Source organism: Taudactylus pleione, unplaced genomic scaffold (genome assembly GCF_031769625.1).
Source record: "Taudactylus pleione unplaced genomic scaffold, aTauple2 ptg000289l, whole genome shotgun sequence".
Lineage (NCBI taxonomy): Eukaryota > Metazoa > Chordata > Amphibia > Anura > Myobatrachidae > Taudactylus > Taudactylus pleione.
The window spans coordinates 5197501-5220814 of NW_028284691.1; the positions used below are offsets into that span (position 1 = coordinate 5197501).

General features: G+C 44.0%; 1 protein-coding gene across 1 annotated transcript in view; it reads right to left on the reverse strand.

The window, feature by feature from the left end:
- LOC148511946 (inter-alpha-trypsin inhibitor heavy chain H3-like) overlaps positions 1 to 23314 on the reverse strand; it is a 342978-nt gene that overhangs the window by 8357 nt on the left and 311307 nt on the right. The window contains exons 15-17 of the mRNA XM_088482498.1: positions 22968 to 23003; positions 20898 to 21008; positions 9794 to 9995 (exon numbers count right to left, since the gene is read on the reverse strand). Of these exons, the coding sequence (XP_088338624.1) occupies positions 9794 to 9995; positions 20898 to 21008; positions 22968 to 23003 (349 nt within the window). The remainder of the gene's footprint in view (positions 1 to 9793; positions 9996 to 20897; positions 21009 to 22967; positions 23004 to 23314) is intronic.

Below are 23314 nucleotides of genomic sequence, written 5' to 3' on the forward strand. Positions count from 1 at the left end.
CGTATATAAACTGGTTATGTCGGCACATACAAACCATATTTCTGATGGCAATGAATCAAGTCTCGCCAATTTATTGAACAGCATAGTCGTATCCAACAAAAAATTCTTATGGCACTGCACTAACGGCTGTAGTATTGTATCCAAAAATATCGCAGAGGGTTGTGACAAGGAACCCCGGGCCGAAATAATCGGACGTCCAGGCGGAGGATTAATACCCTTATGGATTTTAGGTAAAGTGTATATTAAGGGGGTCACTGGGAAATCCGAAAGTAGTACTTCTTTGAGATTTACATCAATAAGTTGCATATCCAAAGCCATAAGTAAGCATTCCGATAGTTCTTTTTTAAATACTGCAGTCGGATCACCTGGTAATTCCCGATATACCGTGACATCACCCAATTGACGATAGATCTCATTCTTATACACTAGCAAGTCCTGTAGTACCACTCCTCCTCCTTTACCCGCAGGGTGAATAATTATGGTATTATTAGATGACAATGATCTTAATGCATTGTGTTCGAGCGGGGTTAAATTTGGGTGTACTGGTGAAGCTTTCCTAGTTATTTCAGAGACCTCTTGATCTAACAATCTCATAAATGTCTTAATTGCTGCTTTAGATGAAACAGGTTCAAATTGTGACTTCTTCTGTAGTTTCTTTAAAGGTACAGGGATCTCTATAGAGCCAATAGCAGATGATGTTATATTCACATTATCTTGTTTATGAAAGAAATCCTTTAATTTAAGTTTTTTCTGAAGGCAATATTTTTCTTTCTGCCATGAGAAATCATTGAATGATGTAGTAGGTATAAAGGAAAGTCCTTTTTCCAAAAGACTCTGGGCTGTATTCAGAGGCGGCCGTACGGTCTGCGACCGCACGGCCGCCTCGATGTTTGTCTAGTGCGCATGCGCACGAGGGAGCCGGCTCCTTCGTGCGCATGCGTGAGACCCGCTACGACCGACAGCGCTGGTCGTAGCGGGTCTCTTTCCAAAGGGGGCGAGCTGTCGATGTTGATTGAGAGCTCGCCCCGTTTGGAAGGCGGGCCGCGGGGGTGGCAGTCCAAACGAAGGCATTCCCATGGGAACGCCTACCGTTTGGGGGAGGCCCCACTGACATCACTAGTGATGTCAGTGGAGAGCTTCCGGCTCTGACAGAGCCAGAAGCTCTCCGGGGCTTACGACAAGTGAGACCCTACCCTAGGGTCTCGTCGTAAGCCCAGATGGTCGCGATGGTCAATGACCATCGCGACCATCACCTTAGCGGTCATTAGAGCTGTGGGTGTTAACCCACAGCCTAATGACCGCAACAGAGGCGGGCGGTCAGGATGCAAGCGGCCGCCCAGTTTCTGAGCGACCGCTTGGATCCTCCGACCGCCTCTGAATGAGGCCCACTGTTCTGCCATAGTCAACTCATAAGAAGATAAATTAAAAATGATCTCCTTCGTGCCACCGGTGGCTTTCCGCCACGTCCCCTTCCTTTTGTTCTGACCCCCTCTGCGAGTGCAGCCCCTGTAGCCGGGCCTTGCCTTCTTGTTGTAACCCCTAAAGGGGCACGAGTAGATTGTTGTGTATTAACAGGGGCAATTTCAGAATCACTCGCAGTAGTGATGGGGTCCTGTGACGACTCTGTATCAAAATTCATTCTCGGATATCGATTACGTCTAAAGAAGGGTACTCTCTTCTCATTAGATCTGCTCCCCGATAACCATTGATACACTTTATGATATTCATAGCCAAGATCGACTTTTAAAAGTTTTTCCTTCTTAAATTTAATTAGGTTACGCCTATAAATGGCGATCTGATTATTTAGTTTCGCAATCCAATCAGTATCACTATCAGTTGATAAACTTGGTAAATGTATTGTTTCAAATGATGTAATTTTTTCTTTAATAGAAATAAGTTCCTTGTTGGATTGTTCAATCACCAGCAGGATTAGATCATAAGAGCATTTGTTAAGAATGCCAATCCATATTTTACAAAAGCTGGGGTCATTCCTACCAATAGTCGGACAGTTCTTAACCAGAAAACCCCGAGGAATTTTCTTAGAGCGATAATAGTTAAAGAACGCATGGGGGTACATCGCTCGACTATTCGTGCTGCCATTGCAGGTGGTAAGAGTGAGCAGCCAGTTGCACGGCATTTTGCCAGTTTAGGGCATAGTCTTGCTAATCTGAAGTATCGCATGATTGATCACATCCCCCCGTTTAGTAGAGGTGGTGACCGGCATTTGGCATTACTGAAGTGTGAATCAAGCTGGATTCACAGATTGGATGTTATTAGTCCAAGAGGCTTAAACGAAAATCTGCCCCTATCATGTTTCTTGTAATTTTATTCTACTATGGGTATCCTTTAATGATATAGTAAGATTGTTGTATAGTAATATATTTCCTTACGCGGTGGATAGTATGTGTATGGAACAGACTATAATATATCATGGTAATGGTATAAGCATGTTTAATGTATGTATTTATTTTAGCTACATAATATTAATTATGCAACTGCTTTTTAGCAGCATTATTATGTGTAAGTTATTGTTTATGTTGAAGATGGTATATGTGTCATGATTCTGTGGCAGTGCGATGTCTATTCTTCTTGTTTGTTTATTTCTTGTTGCTATAGCTACTGATTATGTTGGTGGTGGATGTCACTGACGTCGAGCGCCTGATACGTGATGACGTCATCTTCCTGCGTCGGCCGATCGGGTGCTGTGTTCCGTTCTCGGCATGTGGGTTTCACTTGGGTGGTATGTCTATAAAGGTAAGATGTGTTTTGTATTTTTTGGTATCTGAAGACGGTGATAAACCGAAACGTTATATATCAAGCCTGCTATTGTCTGTTTTGCTATATACAAGAGTGCCGCACCTTCTGCTCTATTTGTGTGACTTCCTGTGAGGGCACCTTGTTTTTTGAATATTCTTTGCGCATAGAGTGCCGGACCCCCTGCATCTTTATATATATATATATATATATTAGGGGTGAGCGGGTTCGGATTTCTGAAATCCGAACCCCCCCGAGCTCCCCCGCTCAACTTTTCCCGCCTGACTCGGATCTGAAATCGAGGCAAAACGTCATCATCCCGCCTTCCGGGTCTCGCGGGTTTTGGATCCTATATAAGGTACCCACGTTGGCGCCATTTTCTCACTCGGCTGTGGACAGTGAAGAGGGAGGGTGGGAGTTAGGGCTGGCTGGGCTGTGTAGTGTAGTGTAGTATAGTGCAGAGTAGTGTTGTGATGTGCTGTGCTGCGCTGTGCTGCTGTTGTCCATAGGGGCTGTGTCCACTACTTCAAAGTCCATAGGGGCTGGCTGGACTGTGTTGTGCAGTCAGTTGTCCATAGGGGCTGTGTCCACTCCAAAGTCCTGTGCAGTGTCCCAGTCCTAAAGGGGTGCTGTAGTATTGTCCAGGGGGTGCTCTGTCCTTCAGGGGTGCTCCCCCCAAGTGCTAAAAAAATAATATTGTTTCTGTGTTTGTGAATTGTGTGCGCAGTAGCCGCACGTGCATCAACAAAGTAGTGCCAAGCGTGCACCTGTGTCATAAGTAAAGGGCCGGCTGGCTTGACCGTTAAAGGGTGCTGTAACCCCCAAAGTACACTCCAAACCAAATAAAAAAATATTTTCTGTGTTTGTGAATTGTGTGCGCAGTAGCCGCACATGCATCAACAAAGTAGTGCCAAGCGTGCGCCTGTGTCATAAGTAAAGGGCCGGCTGGCTTGACCGTTAAAGGGTGCTGTAACCCCCAAAGTACACTCCAGTCCAAACCAAATAAAACAATATTTTCTGTGTTTGTGAATTGTGTGCGCAGTAGCCGCACGTGCATCAACAAAGTAGTGCCAAGCGTGCGCCTGTGTCATAAGTAAAGGGCCGGCTGGCTTGACCGTTAAAGGGTGCTGTAACCCCCAAAGTACACTCCAGTCCAAACCAAATAAAAAAATATTTTCTATGTTTGTGAATTGTGTGCGTAGTAGCCGCACGTGCATCAGCAAAGTAGTGCCAAGCGTGCGCCTGTGTCATAAGTAAAGGGCCGGCTGGCTTGACCGTTAAAGGGTGCTGTAACCCCCAAAGTAAACTCCAAACCAAATAAAAAAATATTTTCTGTGTTTGTGAATTGTGTGCGCAGTAGCCGCACGTGCATCAACAAAGTAGTGCCAAGCGTGCGCCTGTGTCATAAGTAAAGGGCCGGCTGGCTTGACCGTTAAAGGGTGCTGTAACCCCCAAAGTAAACTCCAAACCAAATAAAAAAATATTTTCTGTGTTTGTGAATTGTGTGCGCAGTAGCCGCACGTGCATCAACAAAGTAGTGCCAAGCGTGCGCCTGTGTCATAAGTAAAGGGCCGGCTGGCTTGACCGTTAAAGGGTGCTGTAACCCCCAAAGTACACTCCAAACCAAATAAAAAAATATTTTCTGTGTTTGTGAATTGTGTGCGCAGTAGCCGCACGTGCATCAACAAAGTAGTGCCAAGCATGCGCCTATGTCATAAGTAAAGGGCCGGCTGGCTTGACCGTTAAAGGGTGCTGTAACCCCCAAAGTACACTCCAAACCAAATAAAAAAATATTTTCTGTGTTTGTGAATTGTGTGCACTGTGGCTGCACGTGCATCAACAAAGGAGCAGCGCCAAGCGTGCGCCTGTGTCCCATAAGTAAAGAGCCGGCTGGCTCATTTCTTAAAGGGTGGTGTTACCCACAAAGTGCACTACTCTCCAGCAAAAATAAAAAAATATTTTCTGTGTTTGTGTGCGCTTTAGCCACACGTATATATCAATATAACATAAATGGAGGACCAAACTTTCTCTGATAAAAATAAAATAGGGAAAGATCAAGAACCACTTCCTCCTAGTGCTGTTGCTGCTGCTGGGAGTTGTTCATCATCCCAGAGAGGAAGTAGGAACACCACTACTTTTACTAAACAATTGACCCTCCAACAGTCCCTAGCGATGAGGATGAAGTACGACAGCAGTCATCCTGAAGCAAAACATATAACTGAGGCCTTGACTGCTATGTTGGTGTTAGACGTGGGTCCGGTATCCGCCATTAGTGCAGTGGGATTTAGACAACTGATGGAGGTAGTGTGTCCCCGGTTCCAAATCCCGTCTAGATTCCACCTGCATCCTCAAAGCAGCAGCGACAAGCGTGCGTCTGTCTGTTAAAGGGTGGTGTAACCCTCAAAGTGCGCTCCAAAAACAATAAAAAAATTCTTCTTTTTTTTTCTGTCTTTGTGAAATGTGTGGGCTGTAGCCGCACCTGCATCCTTAAAGCAGCAGCGACAAGCATGCGTCTGTTTGTTAAAGGGTGGTGTAACCCTCAAAGTGCGCTCCAAAAACAATAAAAAAATTCTTCTTTTTTTTTCTGTCTTTGTGAAATGTGTGGGCTGTAGCCGCACCTGCATCCTTAAAGCAGCAGCGACAAGCATGCGTCTGTTTGTTAAAGGGTGGTGTAACCCTCAAAGTGCGCTCCACAAACAATAAAAAAATTCTTATTTTTTTTCTGTCTTTGTGAAATGTGTGGGCTGTAGCCGCACCTGCATCCTTAAAGCAGCAGCGACAAGCATGCGTCTGTCTGTTAAAGGGTGGTGTAACCCTCAAAGTGCACTCCACAAACAATAAAAAAATTCTTATTTTTTTTTCTGTCTTTCTGAATTGTGTGGGCTGTAGCCGCACTTGCATCCTCAAAGCAGCAGCGACAAGCGTGCGTCTGTCTGTTAAAGGGTGGTGTAACCCTCAAAGTGCTCCAAAAAATAAAAAACTATTTTTTTTATGTGTTTGTGACTTGTGTGCGATGTAGCCGCACGTGCATCAACACAGTAGCAGCGCCAAGCGTGCGCCTGTGTCATAAGTCAAGGGCCGGTTTGGACATCTGGTCCGGACTGAAGGACGTGCCAACAATTTCTGACAAGTCTACTGTCACTGCATATGATACTGTCCTCAAAGCAGCAGCGACAAGCGTGCATCTGTCTGTTAAAGGGTGGTGTAACCCTCAAAGTGTGCTCCACAAACAATAAAAATATTCTTTTTTTTTTTCTGTCTTTGTGAATTGTGTGGGCGGTAGCCGCACTTACATCCTCAAAGCAGCGGCGACAAGCGTGCGTCTGTCTGTTAAAGGGTGGTGTAACCCTCAAAGTGCTCCAAAAAATAAAAAACTATTTTTTTTATGTGTTTGTGACTTGTGTGTGATGTAGCCGCACTTGCATCCTTAAAGCAGCAGCGACAAGCGTGCGTCTGTCTGTTAAAGGATTACATCGGTGACAGCATCCAAGTAGGCATGTCAGACAGTCCGTACCTGTACTGGCAGGAAAAAGAAGCAATTTGGAGGTCCCTGTACAAACTGGCTATATTTTATCTGAGTTGCCCCCCCTCCAGTGTGTACTCCGAAAGAGTGTTTAGTGCAGCCGGGAACCTTGTCAGCGAAAGGCGTAGGAGGTTGCTTCCACAAAATGTGGAGAAGATGATGTTCATAAAATGAATTATCAACTCTTCCAGGGAGACCAGCCTCCAGAACATACAGAGGGACCTGTGGTTGTGGATTCCAGCAGGGACGAATTAATACTCTGTGAGGATGAGGATGTACACAACACTGAAGAGGGTGAGGAATCGGTGGATGAGGAGGATGAGGACGACATCTTGCCTCCGTAGAGCCAGTTTGTGCAGGGACAGATTAATTGCCAGCTTGTTTTGGGGGGGCCCAAACGAACCAATCATTTCAGCCACAGTCGTTGGCTGAAATGTTTGGTTTGTTAAAGTGTGCATGTCCTGTTTATACAACATAAGGGTGGGTGGGAGGGCCCAAGGACAATTTCATCTTGCACCTCTCTTTTTTCTTTGAATTATGTACTGTTTGGGGCCTAGGCCCTCATTCAGAGCCATACGCTCTGAGCAGAGCGCACGCTCTGAATGAGGGCCGGGCTCCATGAAAATGGAGCGTCCTCCTGGATGCTCGTATAGCTGTGGGTCACCACCCACAGGCTATACGAGCATGCATTGTGATGGCCGCGATGGTCGTGACCATCGCGACCATCGAAATTGCGAGCCGGAGCCTGAGGTTGAGGTTTTCAACCGCAAGCTCCGGAGTGATTTTGGCCGGCTTTTGACGGGAGGCGTTCCCGTGGGAACGCCCCCGTCAGGGAGGCACGCCCCCGGCATGCCCACCAAAGGGGGCGTGCTGTCAATCAACATTGACAGCATGCCCCCTTTGATCGGACACAACGAGCGAAGGAAAGTCCTTCGCTCGTCGCGTCTGGCGCATGCGCGCGACGGAGCTCCCTCCGTCGTGCGCATGCTCAGTCCATAACATCGACCCACTTGCGAGCGGAGAGCCGCTCGCGAGTGGGTCTGAATCAGGCCCCTAGTTTTTCAAACTGCCATCCTGTCTGCCACTGCAGTGTCACTCCTAGATGGACCACGTGTTTGTGCCGCCCACTCGTATCTCTTAGCATAGTCATCCAGCTACCTCGGTGCAACCTTTTGGATATAAAAAACACTATTGTGAGGTGTGAAGTGTTCAGAATAGTCTGGAAATGAGTGTAAATTAAGGTTATTGAGGTTAATAATAGCATAGGAGCAGAAAAACACACAAATTCTGTGATTTTAGCTGTTTTTATGCTTTTTTAAAAAAAAATACAGATCCAAAACACAAAACCCAGAACCCAAAACACGGAAGGGTGGTTTTGGCAAAACCAATCCAGATCCAAAACACGAAGAAAGATCCAGATCCAAAACCAAAATACAAAACACGAAAAGTGGCCGGTTCACACCCCTAATATATATATATCTATATATATATATATATATATATATATATATATATATGTGTGTCAAAATGTGCGGCACTCAGTCAGGTAATAACTCACTCAGCTAAAGCTGCTACAGTATACTAGTCAAAGTTTCAGTTATTTACTGTCTTCAGGATATATCAGGTTATATAAATATCTGAAAGTTTGACTACTATAGCCACTATAGATACTGTAAGTTATTTCCTGACCTGAGTACCACACCTTTAATACTTCTATTGATACTTCTATTCAATACTGCTGTGAAGGCACAGAGCACAGTTTTTATTTGTATGTATGTGTATATATATATATATATATATATATATATATATATATATATATATTAGGGATGTGCAGGCTCGGATAGGTTCGAATTTTCCCGACAAGTTCAGATTTTTCCCGCCACAAATCGGGTCTCAGAAAGAGGCAAAACGTCATCTTTCATGGACAAACATCATCATTCCTGGACAAAAGTCAATGGAAGATGATGTTTGTCCATGAAAGATGACGTTTTGCTTCTCTCTGAGACCCGATTTTTGGTGGGAAAAATCCGAAGTTGGCGGGAAAATTCGAACCTATCCGTGCCTGCACATCCCTAAAATATATATATATATATATATATATATATATATATATAGATGCACACATTTATGTGTGTGTATATACCCCCACATCACTAGCCATCCCACCTCCTTCTCCTGTGCTGGTCACATCTCCCATGGCGTCACACAATAGGCCCTTCATCATTTTCAGCTCCAGGCCCATGTGGACCTTAATCTGGCACTGCAGCCAATCAGATCCTAACTGCCATCTCACAGGCTGTGTTTGAAAAATGACAATTGGAGCTGATTGGCTGGTACCTTATCACTTTTCATTCTGTCTCGTAACACTGCTTAATAAATAATTATTTTGTACAATAATGTATGCCCCATTGTGTGATATATCTCACACACACACACACACACCTGTATCCTGCACTACATATATCTTTTTTTTTTTTCACTGATGGTTAATTTAGTTCCACCGCTTACTTGTGCTGGCAGTGTTCTCTTTCTTATGCCTGTACTCAGCACTGTAATACCTGCCAGTGACTACGGATGTGAAAAGTATTTTGTTTTGCAAAGCCTCCTGTAGAAGTCCTGCATTGTCCTCTGGAACACCCATTATTACTCTCTTGGACCTGAGGTCTCTTGGCCCCCAAGCATGTCTAACAAAGAACTAATCCTGTGGTGAAAAAAGGTTTGGAGGGTTTCTGTTTAATCCCAATGTAAATGCGTCTTCTCCAACTCTGAGCCACATAAAATCATATTCCAACAACAAGTGCCCGAATGTACTAAGAGACCCCTGATGTGCCCAGCTCCTGTGATCACAATGTGCAACATTTTGGTAATCAATAAGGCACCATTATTATCATGTTCAAAATCCATCAGTATTTTATAACATTGGGAAAAACTGTCACATGACATCATAAAACCACGTTTGAGCCAATGACCTGCAGTTTTGCACTTACTGACATTGCCATTAATACTTGTATCAGTGCGCACTGGGAAGATAGCAAGTGAAGAGCACAGTTCTCTCACACAGGGCCTGCTTCACAGGTGGACAATAATGCAGCTGCGACTGCCTCTTGTGCCGCAGTGATACCGTGTATTTATTCTAATGCCGCAGCCGATAGTATTTATACATAGAGGTCCATCAGAAGGAGCGCTATTCAGTAGCTGTGGTTATTAAGACGCACCATTGGTCGCAGATCAGTCGTACTATCGAACATTGCACCAGCATTATGGAGGTGCAGATTATCCATCTGAACATGGCCACCAAAATCAGTGCAACTGCCCAGTCGCTGACTACAACACACCTGCTAAAATTGCCTTTTGCTGCGACTAAATTTGTCCTGCTGTATTTGGCGATAACCTTCTGGATGCATGCACAGTGCACCTCTGTATCAGCCCCATAGACTTTACATCATCAGCTGTTACCTTTTTGGTCATTGATTAACTTGCGCTAATGAATCAGCATAGAATTCAGTTCCTTACCCATCCTTGTTTACAGATGTTATTTCTCCCCATGTGAACATTTCCATGTTATTACCATTCTGTATAGTGATTATCTCAGGGGTCACCTCAATTCTCAGTCCCTTCTCTGTGTTTACTATTCCCAGTCTTCCAAAATAAGTTTCGTTTGATAAGTTGTTGCCTGTTTTCTTGTTCCCAATAAGCTCTCCATTGACTGCAATGCCTAAGGGAGAAAATACAATTACGTTGATATATAATAATATAATAAGAAATTAGCTGGTATCACTTAAGTTTTTGATAAGATACAGATGTGTCCTAAGTGAACTTTGTTCTCAGCACAACATATATTGTTCAAAGCAGTACAAGGATTCACAAAACAGTGGTGTTTTCTGAGCACGATCAATACAGGTATTCAGGAACTTTTGCTAAACTATACTGTGGCTGCGTGCAGACTGCCACCCTGAGTACTACGTATGTATTTAGGTGTCAGGGAGGTGAAGTCAGGGTAGGCATACTCCCTCCCCTATCATACTCACGGTCATGCTACAGAGCTTTTATATAAAACTGTGTTTTACTTTTTATATGTGTGCCTCTCCAGCTATTGACCTCACCGTACGTCACTGTTAGGTTTAGTACTGTACTCTATGCACAGGGTGTGTCGGACAGAAAATACTGTAGTGTAAAATACTACATGCTAAACAGAAGGACTGTAAAATGTGCTTATATCCGCAATCACTGTCAATCAAATGTAGCTACTGTATGTACTAGATAGCATAGAGGGTGTGTGATAGAGTCTTTTTTCTAAACACTTGTCTCTGGCACACTACAATTCCCATTCTTATATACTAACACCAAGCACAGAGAATAGAGTATAATCGTTACTGTGTACAGTATACCCAACTGTTAGCGGTAGTTCCTGAAGGGGGCAGTAGGGGCAAATTACTACAGTATGTTTATGACATTTTGTATTGTAGTGGCAAATATAGCATAGGAGGATTAGAAAAATGTGTATGACTGTTTCATATTGTTACTATTTACTATTATAAACCTTTTCAAAAAACCTTTTCAAAAAATAGATTATTAAAGAATTATACAATTATATGAAGCCCTAAGACCTGCAAAGTCTTTAGTTGCATCTTAAAGATTCTGAGCGCCAGCACCCTGACCGCTGGGACGGTAACTACATCCCTATTCAAGAACTTATAGTCTATCATACTCCACATGTTTGGTAGACCTGTTGGTACTATTCTATATTTGGGGCACATTCATTATACCTTTGTTACCCAAAGTGACATGCTGCAATTTGCGGGTCAATCGGAAGGGGGTGGAGCCAAATGATGCAATTCTAATGAAATTGCATCATATTGGTTCCACCTCCTCCATATTGACACGCGAATCACGGCATTTTGCCATGAGGGGTGGGGCTTACTGACATGGTGTTCGCTTTCCCCTCTATCAGGGGGGTTTCTGGGTATTCAGAACCCCCCCAGCGTGTGCTACTACTCCCTCTCTAGACTTTGCCTTTGTGCGAATGCTCCATTACCAGCCAGTCAGTGGCGTATCTATAATGGGTGCAGTGTGTGCGGGGCACATGGGCCCCCGGGTCGAGGGAGGCCCCGCACCGAACATACACTGCACCCATATTTTTTTCAAACTTACCTGTCCAAGGTCCCGCATCGGATGTCACTTCTGCTCAGAATACCAAAAAAATGGCCACTGCGGCCATTTTTTCGGCGTTCTGCGCATGCGCAGTAGACTTCGGCCACACTCTAGTGCCCGGAGTCTACTAATGCTCCGGTGGCTGGCCAGCCACGTCAGTCGGCTGCCAGCCACCAGGGAGAGAGGAGGGAGCCCCGCACGAGGAGTGCACACGGGCCCCCTCCTCTCTTAAAATGCCCCTGCAGCCAGTAACATCCTTTAAGCTACAAGTGGAAATTCAGCTGAGTTGCATAAAACTTTAAATCACAGTAGATTCACCCACCTGCGCCAGAGCATGTACAGTGCAAACACATGCAAGATCATAAAGTGTATGTTACTATTATTATTATTATTATTATTTATATGGCATCACAAGGGTTCAGCAGCGCCTTACAAATTACATAAGCAAATGAGCACACAAGAAAACAGTTATTAACAGTACCAAACAATGCAGGACAAGGACATGGTTTATATACTTTGCTGCAATGGCGATCGTAACACTTAAATAAGCAGCAAGGCATCAGCATCCAAGTATGGGAAGGAGAACCATGCGAGAGAAGATGGCTCTGCTCAAGAGCAGGGCCGCCATCAGTAGGGGACTGCCGGGACTCTAGTACCGGGTCTGGAGAGAGAGGGGGCCCAGCTGACAGCGGCGAGTAATGCACCGGGCGGCAGACAGGAAGAAAGCGCATCAATGCTGTGGCATTTCAACTATGGACTGGAGCCGGCCACGAGCTGTGATTGGCTCGCGGAATGGCAGACAATCAGGAGCAGCAGCTCCTGATCAGCCAATCAGGAGCGTCCGCTTTTCTTAGTACCGGGCCCCAGAATGGGGTAGACAGTGAAGAAGGAGCATAGAGCAGTTGGTTAGGATGAGAGCTGGAAGACTTTGATGAAGAAGTCGGCCTTGAGAGCTTGTTTGAAGGTTTGTAGGGAGGTAAACAGTCTGACATGGGCAAATCTTAGAGACAGTATAGGGAGGAAGTAATTAGTTGGCAGGAGAGGCAGCATGCATTTGTGGAGCAACATGGGCGGGCAGGTCTATGAAGGAAGATGAGATCAAGAGATGTAAATGGGACAGGATTGGACAAGGGTTTTGTAAGTGAGTTTGAGAAGCTTGAATTGGGTTCTAAAAGGGAGGCATAAGATTAAGTAGTAGCATGCCTTTTTTCAAGTCTGTACCCTAGTGTATATATCTTTGTATATTGCAGTTTTGAAAATGTACATTTTTAAACATAAAAAAACAACTGCAAGTAAAATTATTTACTTCATGTTTTCATCTTAGTTTGTATATTCCTGGGCCGGCACGAGGAGGTGTCGCGCCCTGTGCAGAGATGGACCATGGTGCCCCTTGCCACGAAGGGGGCGTGGCCTAATTACCATAGGCCATGCCACCTAAACGACGCTACTTGGGTCCTCCCACTTCAGCTCGCAGGTGGAACAGCGGGGCAGTGCCCTTGACTGTCCCGCTGAAAATCAGGATGGTTGGGAGGGGTGCGCCCTCTATGGGGTGGCACCCCTGGTCAACCGCACTGGTCGAACATGCCTCGAGCCGGCCCTGGTATATTCTGTGTGTGTACAACAATATAAAGGATTTTATTACCTACAAATTTTTACTCACCATCCTTGTTGAGGAGAGCATCAGTATGCTCTGTCTCCACATAGGTCGGGCATCCCTATAGTAACAGAAGTGTGTCACTGCACATGACCTCCAACCCAATGCGCCTACTGCGCATGCACGCTATTACTGTGCATTTTCTTCATCCTCCAAACAGTAAGTACATGCCCCTGAGTGTCTCCAGAGGGAGACTGTGCCACAGACACATAACCGGTGCCACATATATGTACAGTGGTGCCATGATAAGCCATTGTGTCACCTCCACTGGCCACACTGTGTATTCCACTGCCACAGGCATTAACCCGCTCCTCGCTGCATCTGTTTCATACTGCATGTTCATGCACTATACTGTGTTGGCTTACATCCTACTGTGCTACCTGGCTAATAATCCAACCCTGGTAAAGCTATTCAAAGTGTGGACTGACCTCCATCTCACACCCCTGACACCTAGCAACATAGGTTTTGCCAATACTCCAAACTAGGAAAACTGTGAGATCCTAAGCCAGGCCATATTTGCTGACTTTTAAGCTGCACAATCCAAAAGGGGGCATCCAGATAAGAGGTGAGAGTGAGATGTGGGGAAGTGATTGTATCATGGTGACCTTGCCCCCGCTATACACAATTTGCAGCATTGTGGAGATGGGGCAGGCTCAGAATTATGCAATTCAATGCAAAATCACGTCATCAATTCCCCGGACTGCCCATTTCACTTGGCAAGTAGGTGACATGCGGGAGACTGGCCTTCACTCTCTGGTGCCAGGGAGAGCCCTCTAATGTTTGACAGTCTCTCGGACATTCCGGGAGAGTAGGTAAGGTGCACAATTGTATGAACATGCTGTTCATATAAAAGACAGAAAAACTAGAACCACACAAGGGCCAAAAAGGTTTTGAAGTGAGGAACAATACTGAATTTCTGGCACTGAGCGTGTTTAAATACCCTGCTCTCTAGATGAGAAGGTGAACCATCTGCAGAACTCGGCCATGTGACTGAGTTTTTAAAGAGTGTACCAGTATAGTAACTGGTAGCAGCAGAAAAGACTGGTGGCACTTGGAGAAGCCTACCTGGTGGTAACACTGGGACTACCTGAGACAGCTTGCTAGACCCCAATAAGTACACTGGAATGTCCATTGCATGACAATACCCACTCTCATAAGCGTGGTTTCTGGACACCCAGCAAGGTGCGTATTAGGAAGCTTCAAATAAAACTTCTTAAAAAAAGAGCAGGAGAATGAACGTTCGCTCTATCAACCCAAGCACGCTGTTCTCGAGATATTGTCTAAGACTCTACCATTTTGGGTCTTTATTACTTGTGGTGGATTATATATAGTGGAAAACTTTTATGATGATGTTTTACTTTCTATGGGGTTTATATATCAAGCAGTGAAAACAATGGAGAAGCCTATAGCAACCAATCAGCTCCTACCTATTATTTTATAGACTGTACTTGATAATTGCTACATCAAAGCTGATTGGTTGCTCCACTGGTCCCCTTCTCCACTCTTTTCACTGCTTGATACATAAACCCCTAAATCCATTCTAGCCTAGATCTTACTGACAGGAACACTCAGGAGTATAGCAAATCTGATGCACTTAGGGCCTGATTCAGCTTCAGATGCAAGTGAGAGAACGCACGCACCCGGTTGATGTTTTAGTACTGTATTTTTAACATTTTTAAAAATGCCCTATAATGACACAAATATATACTTACTCCAATTCTAATGTACCCCTAATTTAACTACAGCATTTATTTTGGCCAAAAAATATTGCTTTCTATAATTTTTCACTATTAGAGAAAAATGCACATAACATCCATTTGACACAATTTAAGAATCCCAAACTCTTGGATTACAGCCACTAAAACACTTCTATACCATTACCCTACCTTAGTTTACCTTTTTCGGGGTACAAGCTGATTTCCCTATTTTCACTTGTACTTACCACCTGTCATCCATGCAAGAATTATCGCACAAATTGGTTATCTCCGGTTTTGCAATAGGATAACACAATAAACGGGAGCGCATAAACATGTGATAAGCCACAAATTCGTGCAATACCCGAAAGGTTTGCTCCAGAGAAGACTTTTCTAGCTGCAAATTGGATATCCCCATAACCAGTTAGCAAAGAATCAGAAAGTTTTTTTTTCTTTTTCCTTACTGAAAACTAGACAAGGGAATTACAGGTATATAATGAATTTCCAGCTTTTATCACATTTATCTATTACTCGTATTGGAGATTCTTAACTCATTGCAGATTCAAATAATGTATTAGCCATTAACAGGTAATGTCCCCTTTTTGACAACCCATATCTTTTGAGAGGTGTTTCTTAGTAACAAATAGGGAGAGTGTCCTCCTACTTCTGAACCCATCATTTAATAAAATGTGGGGTTCTACCTCTCCTATTTCTGGGTCCCATCATAATTTGCCTATCCACATGCCCCTCAGACCTCCCCATGTGTCTATTTTAGCCACTAGACTCCTCTAAATGTCCCTTATATGCTATCAGTCCCCACCACATGACCCTTATGTGCCTTCAAACCCTTCCGCATGCCCCTTATGTACCATCAAACTCATCCATATTCCCCTTGTGTCATCAGACCCGTTCTCATGCTCCTTGTGCCATCAGACTCTTACTCATGCCACAAGTGTTGGATCCAGGAGTGCATAACATTCCCTTCTTTTCCCACCAAAGTAGTGCGAGCCATGCCATGGACCTGGAGGCTGCGCAGGAGTGATGGAGCTGTCGGCCGCAATTGCCCTCATCGTCCCTCCCCCATGGATCCACCACTGCATGCCACTTATATGCTACGAGACCATCTAAATGCCCCTTATTTGCCAGCAGACTTCTCTGCATGCCTCTTATGTGCCATAAGACTCATCCTCATACTCCTTATGTGCCATCAGGCTCCTCCACATGCCCCTTGTGTTTCATCAGACTCATCCTCATGTCCCTTCCCTTCATATGCTTTTTATATGCCATCAAACCACCCCTCATGTCTTTTATGTGCCATCAGTACCTTCCACATGCCTGTGAAACAATTGCTTCCCTTTTATAATACTGTATCCCCTGGATTGGAATATTGTTCTAGTGTGGGTGACAGACTGAGCATTAGCACATAAGAATTTTTTTCCCCATACAGAGAGCATTTATCCTTCCATGCAATTCGAAATTAAGGTTCACCCTGGACGAATAAATATATACACAACGTGGCGAGTGGACATGTGCTTTCAGAGCTCCAGATGAAGGCCTTATAGGTTGCTACTTTTGGGGTTTATTCTTAGTCCCAATACACAGTAATAGTGCTCCAACACTCTCTGGTGTCCAAGCAGCAGTGGTACAGCTGTTGTGGAGCCATGGAGCACTCTGGACATCCTTGCATGTAGCGGCCTGTTTCCTTGAAGTATAAACTGGTATTCACTTATCTATCCACTCCTGGAACCGCCGCCTGGCCTACTTGGAAGTCACGGTGGCCGATGGTCCTGTTTCTCCTAGGAACTAGCCACATTCCTATCACCTGCAGTGGAGGATGTGAAACTGCATGGCATGCAGAAGGAGTGATGGCCCCGGACCCAGTGGTCGCCATTACTGCAGGTCTTCCGGCACTGTGGCTTGAGGTGATGGCTGTCTTCAGCTGTGGAGGTGAGGCCCCCTGACCTGTTACCCCTTTCCTTTACCCCCGGGGGATAATCCATACTAGTGGGTCCGCAGGACAGTGCAGCGGATGCCACTTTAACTGATCATGTCACTCCACAACCATTTCATCTGCCATCCAGCCATTTGAGACCACATACTTGTGGGTTCCCTGGGTCTATCCTGCTCCTCACCCCACATGCCTCAAGACCACATGCCACTACATTAGCAAGGGGCTGTGAATGTCACCTTCGGTTGACCTATGACCCGCTGATATTGAGTGCTGCTGCTACCATGTTTTAGCTATTGCAATGATGAGGGGAATTTAACATGAGATACCAGCTACACTACATACCTGTTATCAGCCTCTGACCCTTGTATATGGGCTACCTCTGTTTATCTTATGGGGAGACTAGGTTCTTTGAGGAATCCTGCTGAGGTCTGATAAAAAAACTCCCTCAAAACAGCTTTATATACCCTATTTGTAGTTACCTCCTGTACTACTCAACCTGAGACTCTCTCCCAAAATATCCAACAGGACTTTCAGTCACTGAAGAAGAGGATCCAGGGGGGGTGCCACAGCCATCCATACATATTTTTTTCCTTCAATGCTGGAGGCATCTGGGTATCTATTGACTGTGTTATCCCTGGCCTCCCTGCCCTGCACAAAACCCACCTGATCAAAGTGAATCAGCGCTGGGAGGAGAGGATTTGTCATGTTGCAGCCTAGAATCGGCCATTGCTCACCTTTGCACCGACTTCCCCTAATCTCCCGTGGGGTCATATGTCAGGTGCGGTGGAGGGTAACGCGCTGAGTATTATACTTAGTGCCACGTGAACTGCCTTGGACTGCTCCGTACCTGGTTTCTGCGGTTGCTGTCATGGACGTGGCCATGACAGTTTGCATCACCTGATGACTCCATACCCATTGGTAGCATGACGGTGGTCAGCTGACGCTGTCCACCAATGATCTGCTACTGCAGGAGATAAAGCCAGACGGTGGACCACAGGAAGTTGCCTGAGCAATGTTGTCGTTTTCCAGTGTCTGCTGATGCTACTTTGTTCCAGGTCTGTCCTTGTGATACTCCTGTGATTACCAGTGCTGACTCTTGTGCGCCAGTGTGTTCAGAATTTCTCTCCTGTGCTTGCAGCGATTACCAAATCATTGTGCTCCAGTGTGTTCAGAATATCTCTCCTGTGTTGCAGCAATTACCAAGCATTGTGCTCCAGTGTGTTCAGAATATCTCTCCTGTGCCTGCAGCAATTATCAAAGCATTGTTACTACAGTGTGCAACCTCAGTTCTACTGTCATTGCAGCATCCAGTCCCAGTACCGCTGTCACCACAGCATCCAGTCTCAGTACTGCTGTCACTACAGCATCCAGCCTCTGTACCGCTGTCACCACAGCATCCAGTCTTAGTACCGCTGTCACTATAGCATCCAGTCCTCAGTGCCATTGAGCTTCCTAGATCCTCCGGTGTATATATTGGAGCTATACAAGGGTATAGCATATTCCTTGTAAGAAGTATCCTCTAGGGCCACGGTAGCAAGGCTCTCAATTCCCGTGAGTACCAGTTACCTGACCAAAGGACCGCGACCTGCCAGCTGGGTGCAGCTAAACCCATATACCGCTTGGAGGGGTCACTGGAGAACACCTCCCGGCTGGTTAGACTCCGCACCTTTAGTTAGGTCTTGTCGACGACTGGTACTCGTGGATGAGGAGACCTTGTGTACAGGCCCCACGTCTCAGACTTCCTCTAGCTCTGAACCTCAGCTTGCACCCCTCAGTAGGGGATTCCATACAGTCGGTCGTGACAGGATTGAAGCCATTGGCTGTGAACTTCACAAATAATTTCACATCTACATTAAGTAATGAAATGCAGGGGCAAACACAAGATCTTTAGGGGAGGAGGGCTATTTCCGCACATGATTTTATATATACTGTAATATATATATATATATATATATATATATATATATATATATACAGGTGTGGATGGCTGCGGCACTCATAGGACATCCTGCTGCTTATCAACGTTTCAGTTACTTTAATAACTTTTGTCAGGATGTCTACCACTCTGCCAGCCCAGTGTCCCCCTCATATATTACTCCCCCCAACCTTTCCTCCGTCATCCAGCCTGGTGGCACCCTCCCAGGTCACTGCCTCCATAACTGGGAGCAAGACAGCAGCAGCAACCACTTAATATCCCCCCCATCATTAGGGCAGCCCCCTCTGAGAGCAGGATGCGTGTTGCTTGGGAAATAATTATTATTAACTCTTGCAAAGTTTTCTAAATACACTTTATACCAGTACAGGATTGTTTTATTATAGGATGGCTGGTTTACAAATGATATTTCCTTTCCTTATATATGAAATATTAAGTGTATTATGATTTATTTATTATATGTATTATGTTTACTGCACAACACTCCACACAATACATATCAAGCTCCATGCTATAATTAGAACTTCATTAAGCAAATATAAACTTCAAATTCACTTTGTGTATTTACCCCCTTTAACAGTGATATATTTAGAGACATGCTGCTGTCAGTACTGTAAGTGATTGCTAACCAAAGCATAGTACCATGCTATAGTGCCGACTCTGCCCATTTAAGGGGAGTGGCTAGCGGGCACGGTATTTCACACAAGGCAATGCCCCCCTTTTTTCTGGTGCACACAAAGGTCCCTATCTTCGCTACTAGAAAGTTGGGAGATATGCTGTATGGCATCACTGGGATGCTGTCAGTATTAGGGCTAATGATCGGCTCACCTCATCAACATTTGCCTTTGGCCATACCTAAATGGGGTGACTTTTGGAATTTTTTCCAGGGCCACTTTACATTACCAATCAGGGCTGTACAGATGAACTGGATAGGAGGTGTATGGTGTGATGAACATTTGCTCCTTCAGTATGGAGGTCCTCGAGTCACAATACAAGGTCCTGACCTGATGGTATCGGTTCCCAACTTTCATCCACAAGTACATTCCAGCTGTGTTCCCTCTCTTCTGGAGGTGCCTTGGAGACACTGGCACACTGCTACACAAATGGTGGGATTGCCCCCTTATTGTTCCATTTTGGCTTCAGAAATTTTAGGTCATCCTGTTCCATCAGGACCTCAATTCTGGTTACTGTCTTACACTGACATACATATAGCCCACTATAAAAAATCATTACTGAAGCATTTAAACAATACTGCCAGAGACATTGTGCCAGTCTGTTGGCAATTCCAAGTCCCCCTGTCTCCCTGGGAATGGTATCAGCGCATAGACTTCTATATGGCCATGGATCACATATTCTGTCTATATGTACTGTATTCATCTATGTATTCTTGTGTAATCTGTTAAATGTTGTATGTGATGTCATAATGTAGAAGATATAATATATACATTACAAGACAATATGGGCACTATTTAAAATGTAAAGTGAAAAGTGGCATAAAAACATTGCTAATCTTTGCTTTCCTTTATTCTCCATACTTATATTTTATAGGTGCCGGGACAGACCTAGTGGTAAAGGTCTGTCTCCACGAGGAGATAACAGAGCCTACTGCCGTCTTTCACTTTTACAAAATAGGGGGATGTGCCCTGTGTGCATGAGCCAACCAGCTGAAGGGGCTAGGAGGTGCAATGCAGTATGGGAGAGAGCATAAAGAGAACAGTCTCTACCTGCTTATCTCCTATCAGGGCTTACATATCGCCATCCAGAAATTGTGTTGTGTGTTAAAAAGAAGATTTGCTTCTCTCATTATTTTTAAGTACAATCTGTGCGCAGCCCCCTTTGAAACATTTTGGGGCACTGTTTTTCAAAATAGTGAGAAACAATATTAAAGGCTTTTTCCAGCAAACATGCTTGAGAAAAGCCTTTGCTTAGATTACTAAATACATCACTATGTGATATACCGAATAAAATAAATAATATAAAACATATGAAATATGATCTATTGTATGAAATTTACTGTAATATACAGATTAACGGATATAATGAGTTTTATAATGCTAAAGACTTGCAATGAATGGTAGATTTTATTCTAAAATGTGTATTTCTGATCTAGAGAAAACAATAAAAGAAGACATGGAAATTATCCATGAAAGTCAGTGACTTCTCAAATTAAATGACACATGACAATGCAATATGGTCTATATAAGGAAGATTATAATAACAAAGCTATAGCATACCTAGTTCCTTGTCTTTAATAAGATTCAGCACCACACCGGGCTCCTCTTGAATATTAAAGCAGAGCGCATCCTTGTGTAGAACATTTATCACAAAATGAGGATCTGAATCAGCTGTAAACACACATAATATAACATAAATCATTCTCTCCTTCCTGATTTAGTATTCAGTGATACACATACGTGCGGTTAAATTGACTTTATTATATAAACTAAAAAGATTCATTATTATTTTAAAATGTATTTTCCACTTTACAACAGTAGAACTTCTCTATCTTGTGTCAAACAATGTATTAATTACTTAAATCCATGGGAATCATCTTCTTTCTTTGGGTTTGTAATCTATAAAGAATAAAAACAAACACATAGGGCTCGATCCAATTAGGAGCAAAGGGGCGAATTGCCGTTGCAAAGGCATAGAAACGCAGGCAATGGCACAGCAATTTGCCCCCTTGTGGCCCGATCTCAACCCTGACTCGCACATTTTTGTACGCAGCCCTATGGGGTAATGTGAGTGCGGCATACAACCGCACTTACTTGGGGGTGCGAGTAATTTGCACCTAATTTTATTGAGCCCATAGATGCTGAATATCTGCTTATTGAGGGATCCCATCATCAAAGATAGGCCAGGAGACCTATGGGTGAAAAACTACTCTGATTGGTTAGTAGTGACGAGACCCCCATAAATATACTGATAAACTTAAACTGCATCAATGTAGTACACTACAGCTAGAACCTACATGGGGTCTAGCCTCTACTAAACACTCAGAGTGAGGCCGCTTTATATTAGTTCCTGTCATGTGTGATGGGGTACTGCATAGAGCAGTATGTGGCATCAACAGTATTTGCATTTTTGTAATTCCTTATGGATTAAAAGTCTGGAGAAAGAAGATGATCTCCATAGGTTTAAGTTATTAATAAACTGGTTAAAGAAGGTTTGTGGGAGTCTTTATTTAAATAAAGTATTTAATCGTGTTGCATGTGTTTTTGAAACAGTATTTTTTATGTGTCACTACAGATCACTGCGGGCCATGATTGCCAGGACATGCTGGCACTTTTAGTTCTGTAAGCTCTGACAGCCATGCTGGTATTTGTACTTCTACAAGCGAATGCAAACCCAAGCTGTGTTTGGCTGCCAAGATCAGTGGTGTCACATATATAAAAATGCTTATTTCTATCATTAACACTTTTTTGCCCCATGGCAGGGGTGTTGGGGGGAGCCCGAGTGCTTTTAACACAGTGCCATTTTCTGTAGAGGGAGGGAGGGGTGCTCATATTTTTTGTGAGCCCGATTCATCATCATCAGCAGCAGCGTGGATTTTTGTCGAGGGGTGGAGTGACCGTGTCAGATACGCCTCTGAGAAGCGTATCTGTGATTGTGTCCATCTATAACTATAAAACAAGTATGTGAACTCGCAGAGCCGTAACTAGACTCTTTGGTGCCCTGTACCAGAAAGAGCATTGGCGCACCCCCTCCCCTATTTTTCAAATCGGGACATAAGAAGCGCAGCTGAAAAAGGGCCATAGCCTCATGGGGAAGGGCCAGGGAAGAGATAGGGGAGGCTGGAGATGCTGGGGATAAAGGAAAAGGAAGCTACAAGTGAGAATTATAATAAACAGAAAACTGACAGGCTCAAACACTACCCCCTGCCCTGCAGTGCCCTGTGCCATGGCACCGGTCACACTACCCTAGTTACAGCCCTGTGAACACGCCTTTGCTGTACTTGCCCTAGGCTTTCACGATCATGCCCTCCTCTGTTCCACCTCTACAGATACAGGGAGGTACAAAGTTAAGCATGCACAAAATTATTTTTTTTTAATGCTATATAATTAGTGGGAGTCTTCAAGGCAACTTTACTTTCCTTCCTTCTCATCACAGCTACTTCACTGTAAAACAATGATCGATCTCGCCATCTATCCAGAAATGACTATTATTGGCCATTGCTGTTTAGCAAACAAGCCAAGGTGCAATAATATAATTAATGTTTGTTAATGTTATTACAACCAAGAAAAAATAAGTTAACATACGGAGTATATGTTATTATAATTTTTTTAATAGAAAGAATACTTTACCCCAGTATGACAAATGATAATAACTTGTATAGTCATCTGTTAAAAATAAAATAAATATTAGAAACATTACCATGTATACTAATGTTAACAGAATTTAGATTTTTCTTTATAAATCAAGTACTATAGTTTCTGAATCTGAAGACAATAGTAACAGCTAATGTGTGTTATTCATTCATCTCATAATTACAAAAAGTCCCGGAAAGAGCCTACTAAACTGAGTTATTTATTAAATGAAATTGTGTGTATTGCGCAGAAACACGTCTTTAAGGATAGAGCATTCATAACAGCACCACATCTCTGGCGAAATAGAGGGGTCTTTTGTACAATAAGAATCAAACACATTAAAT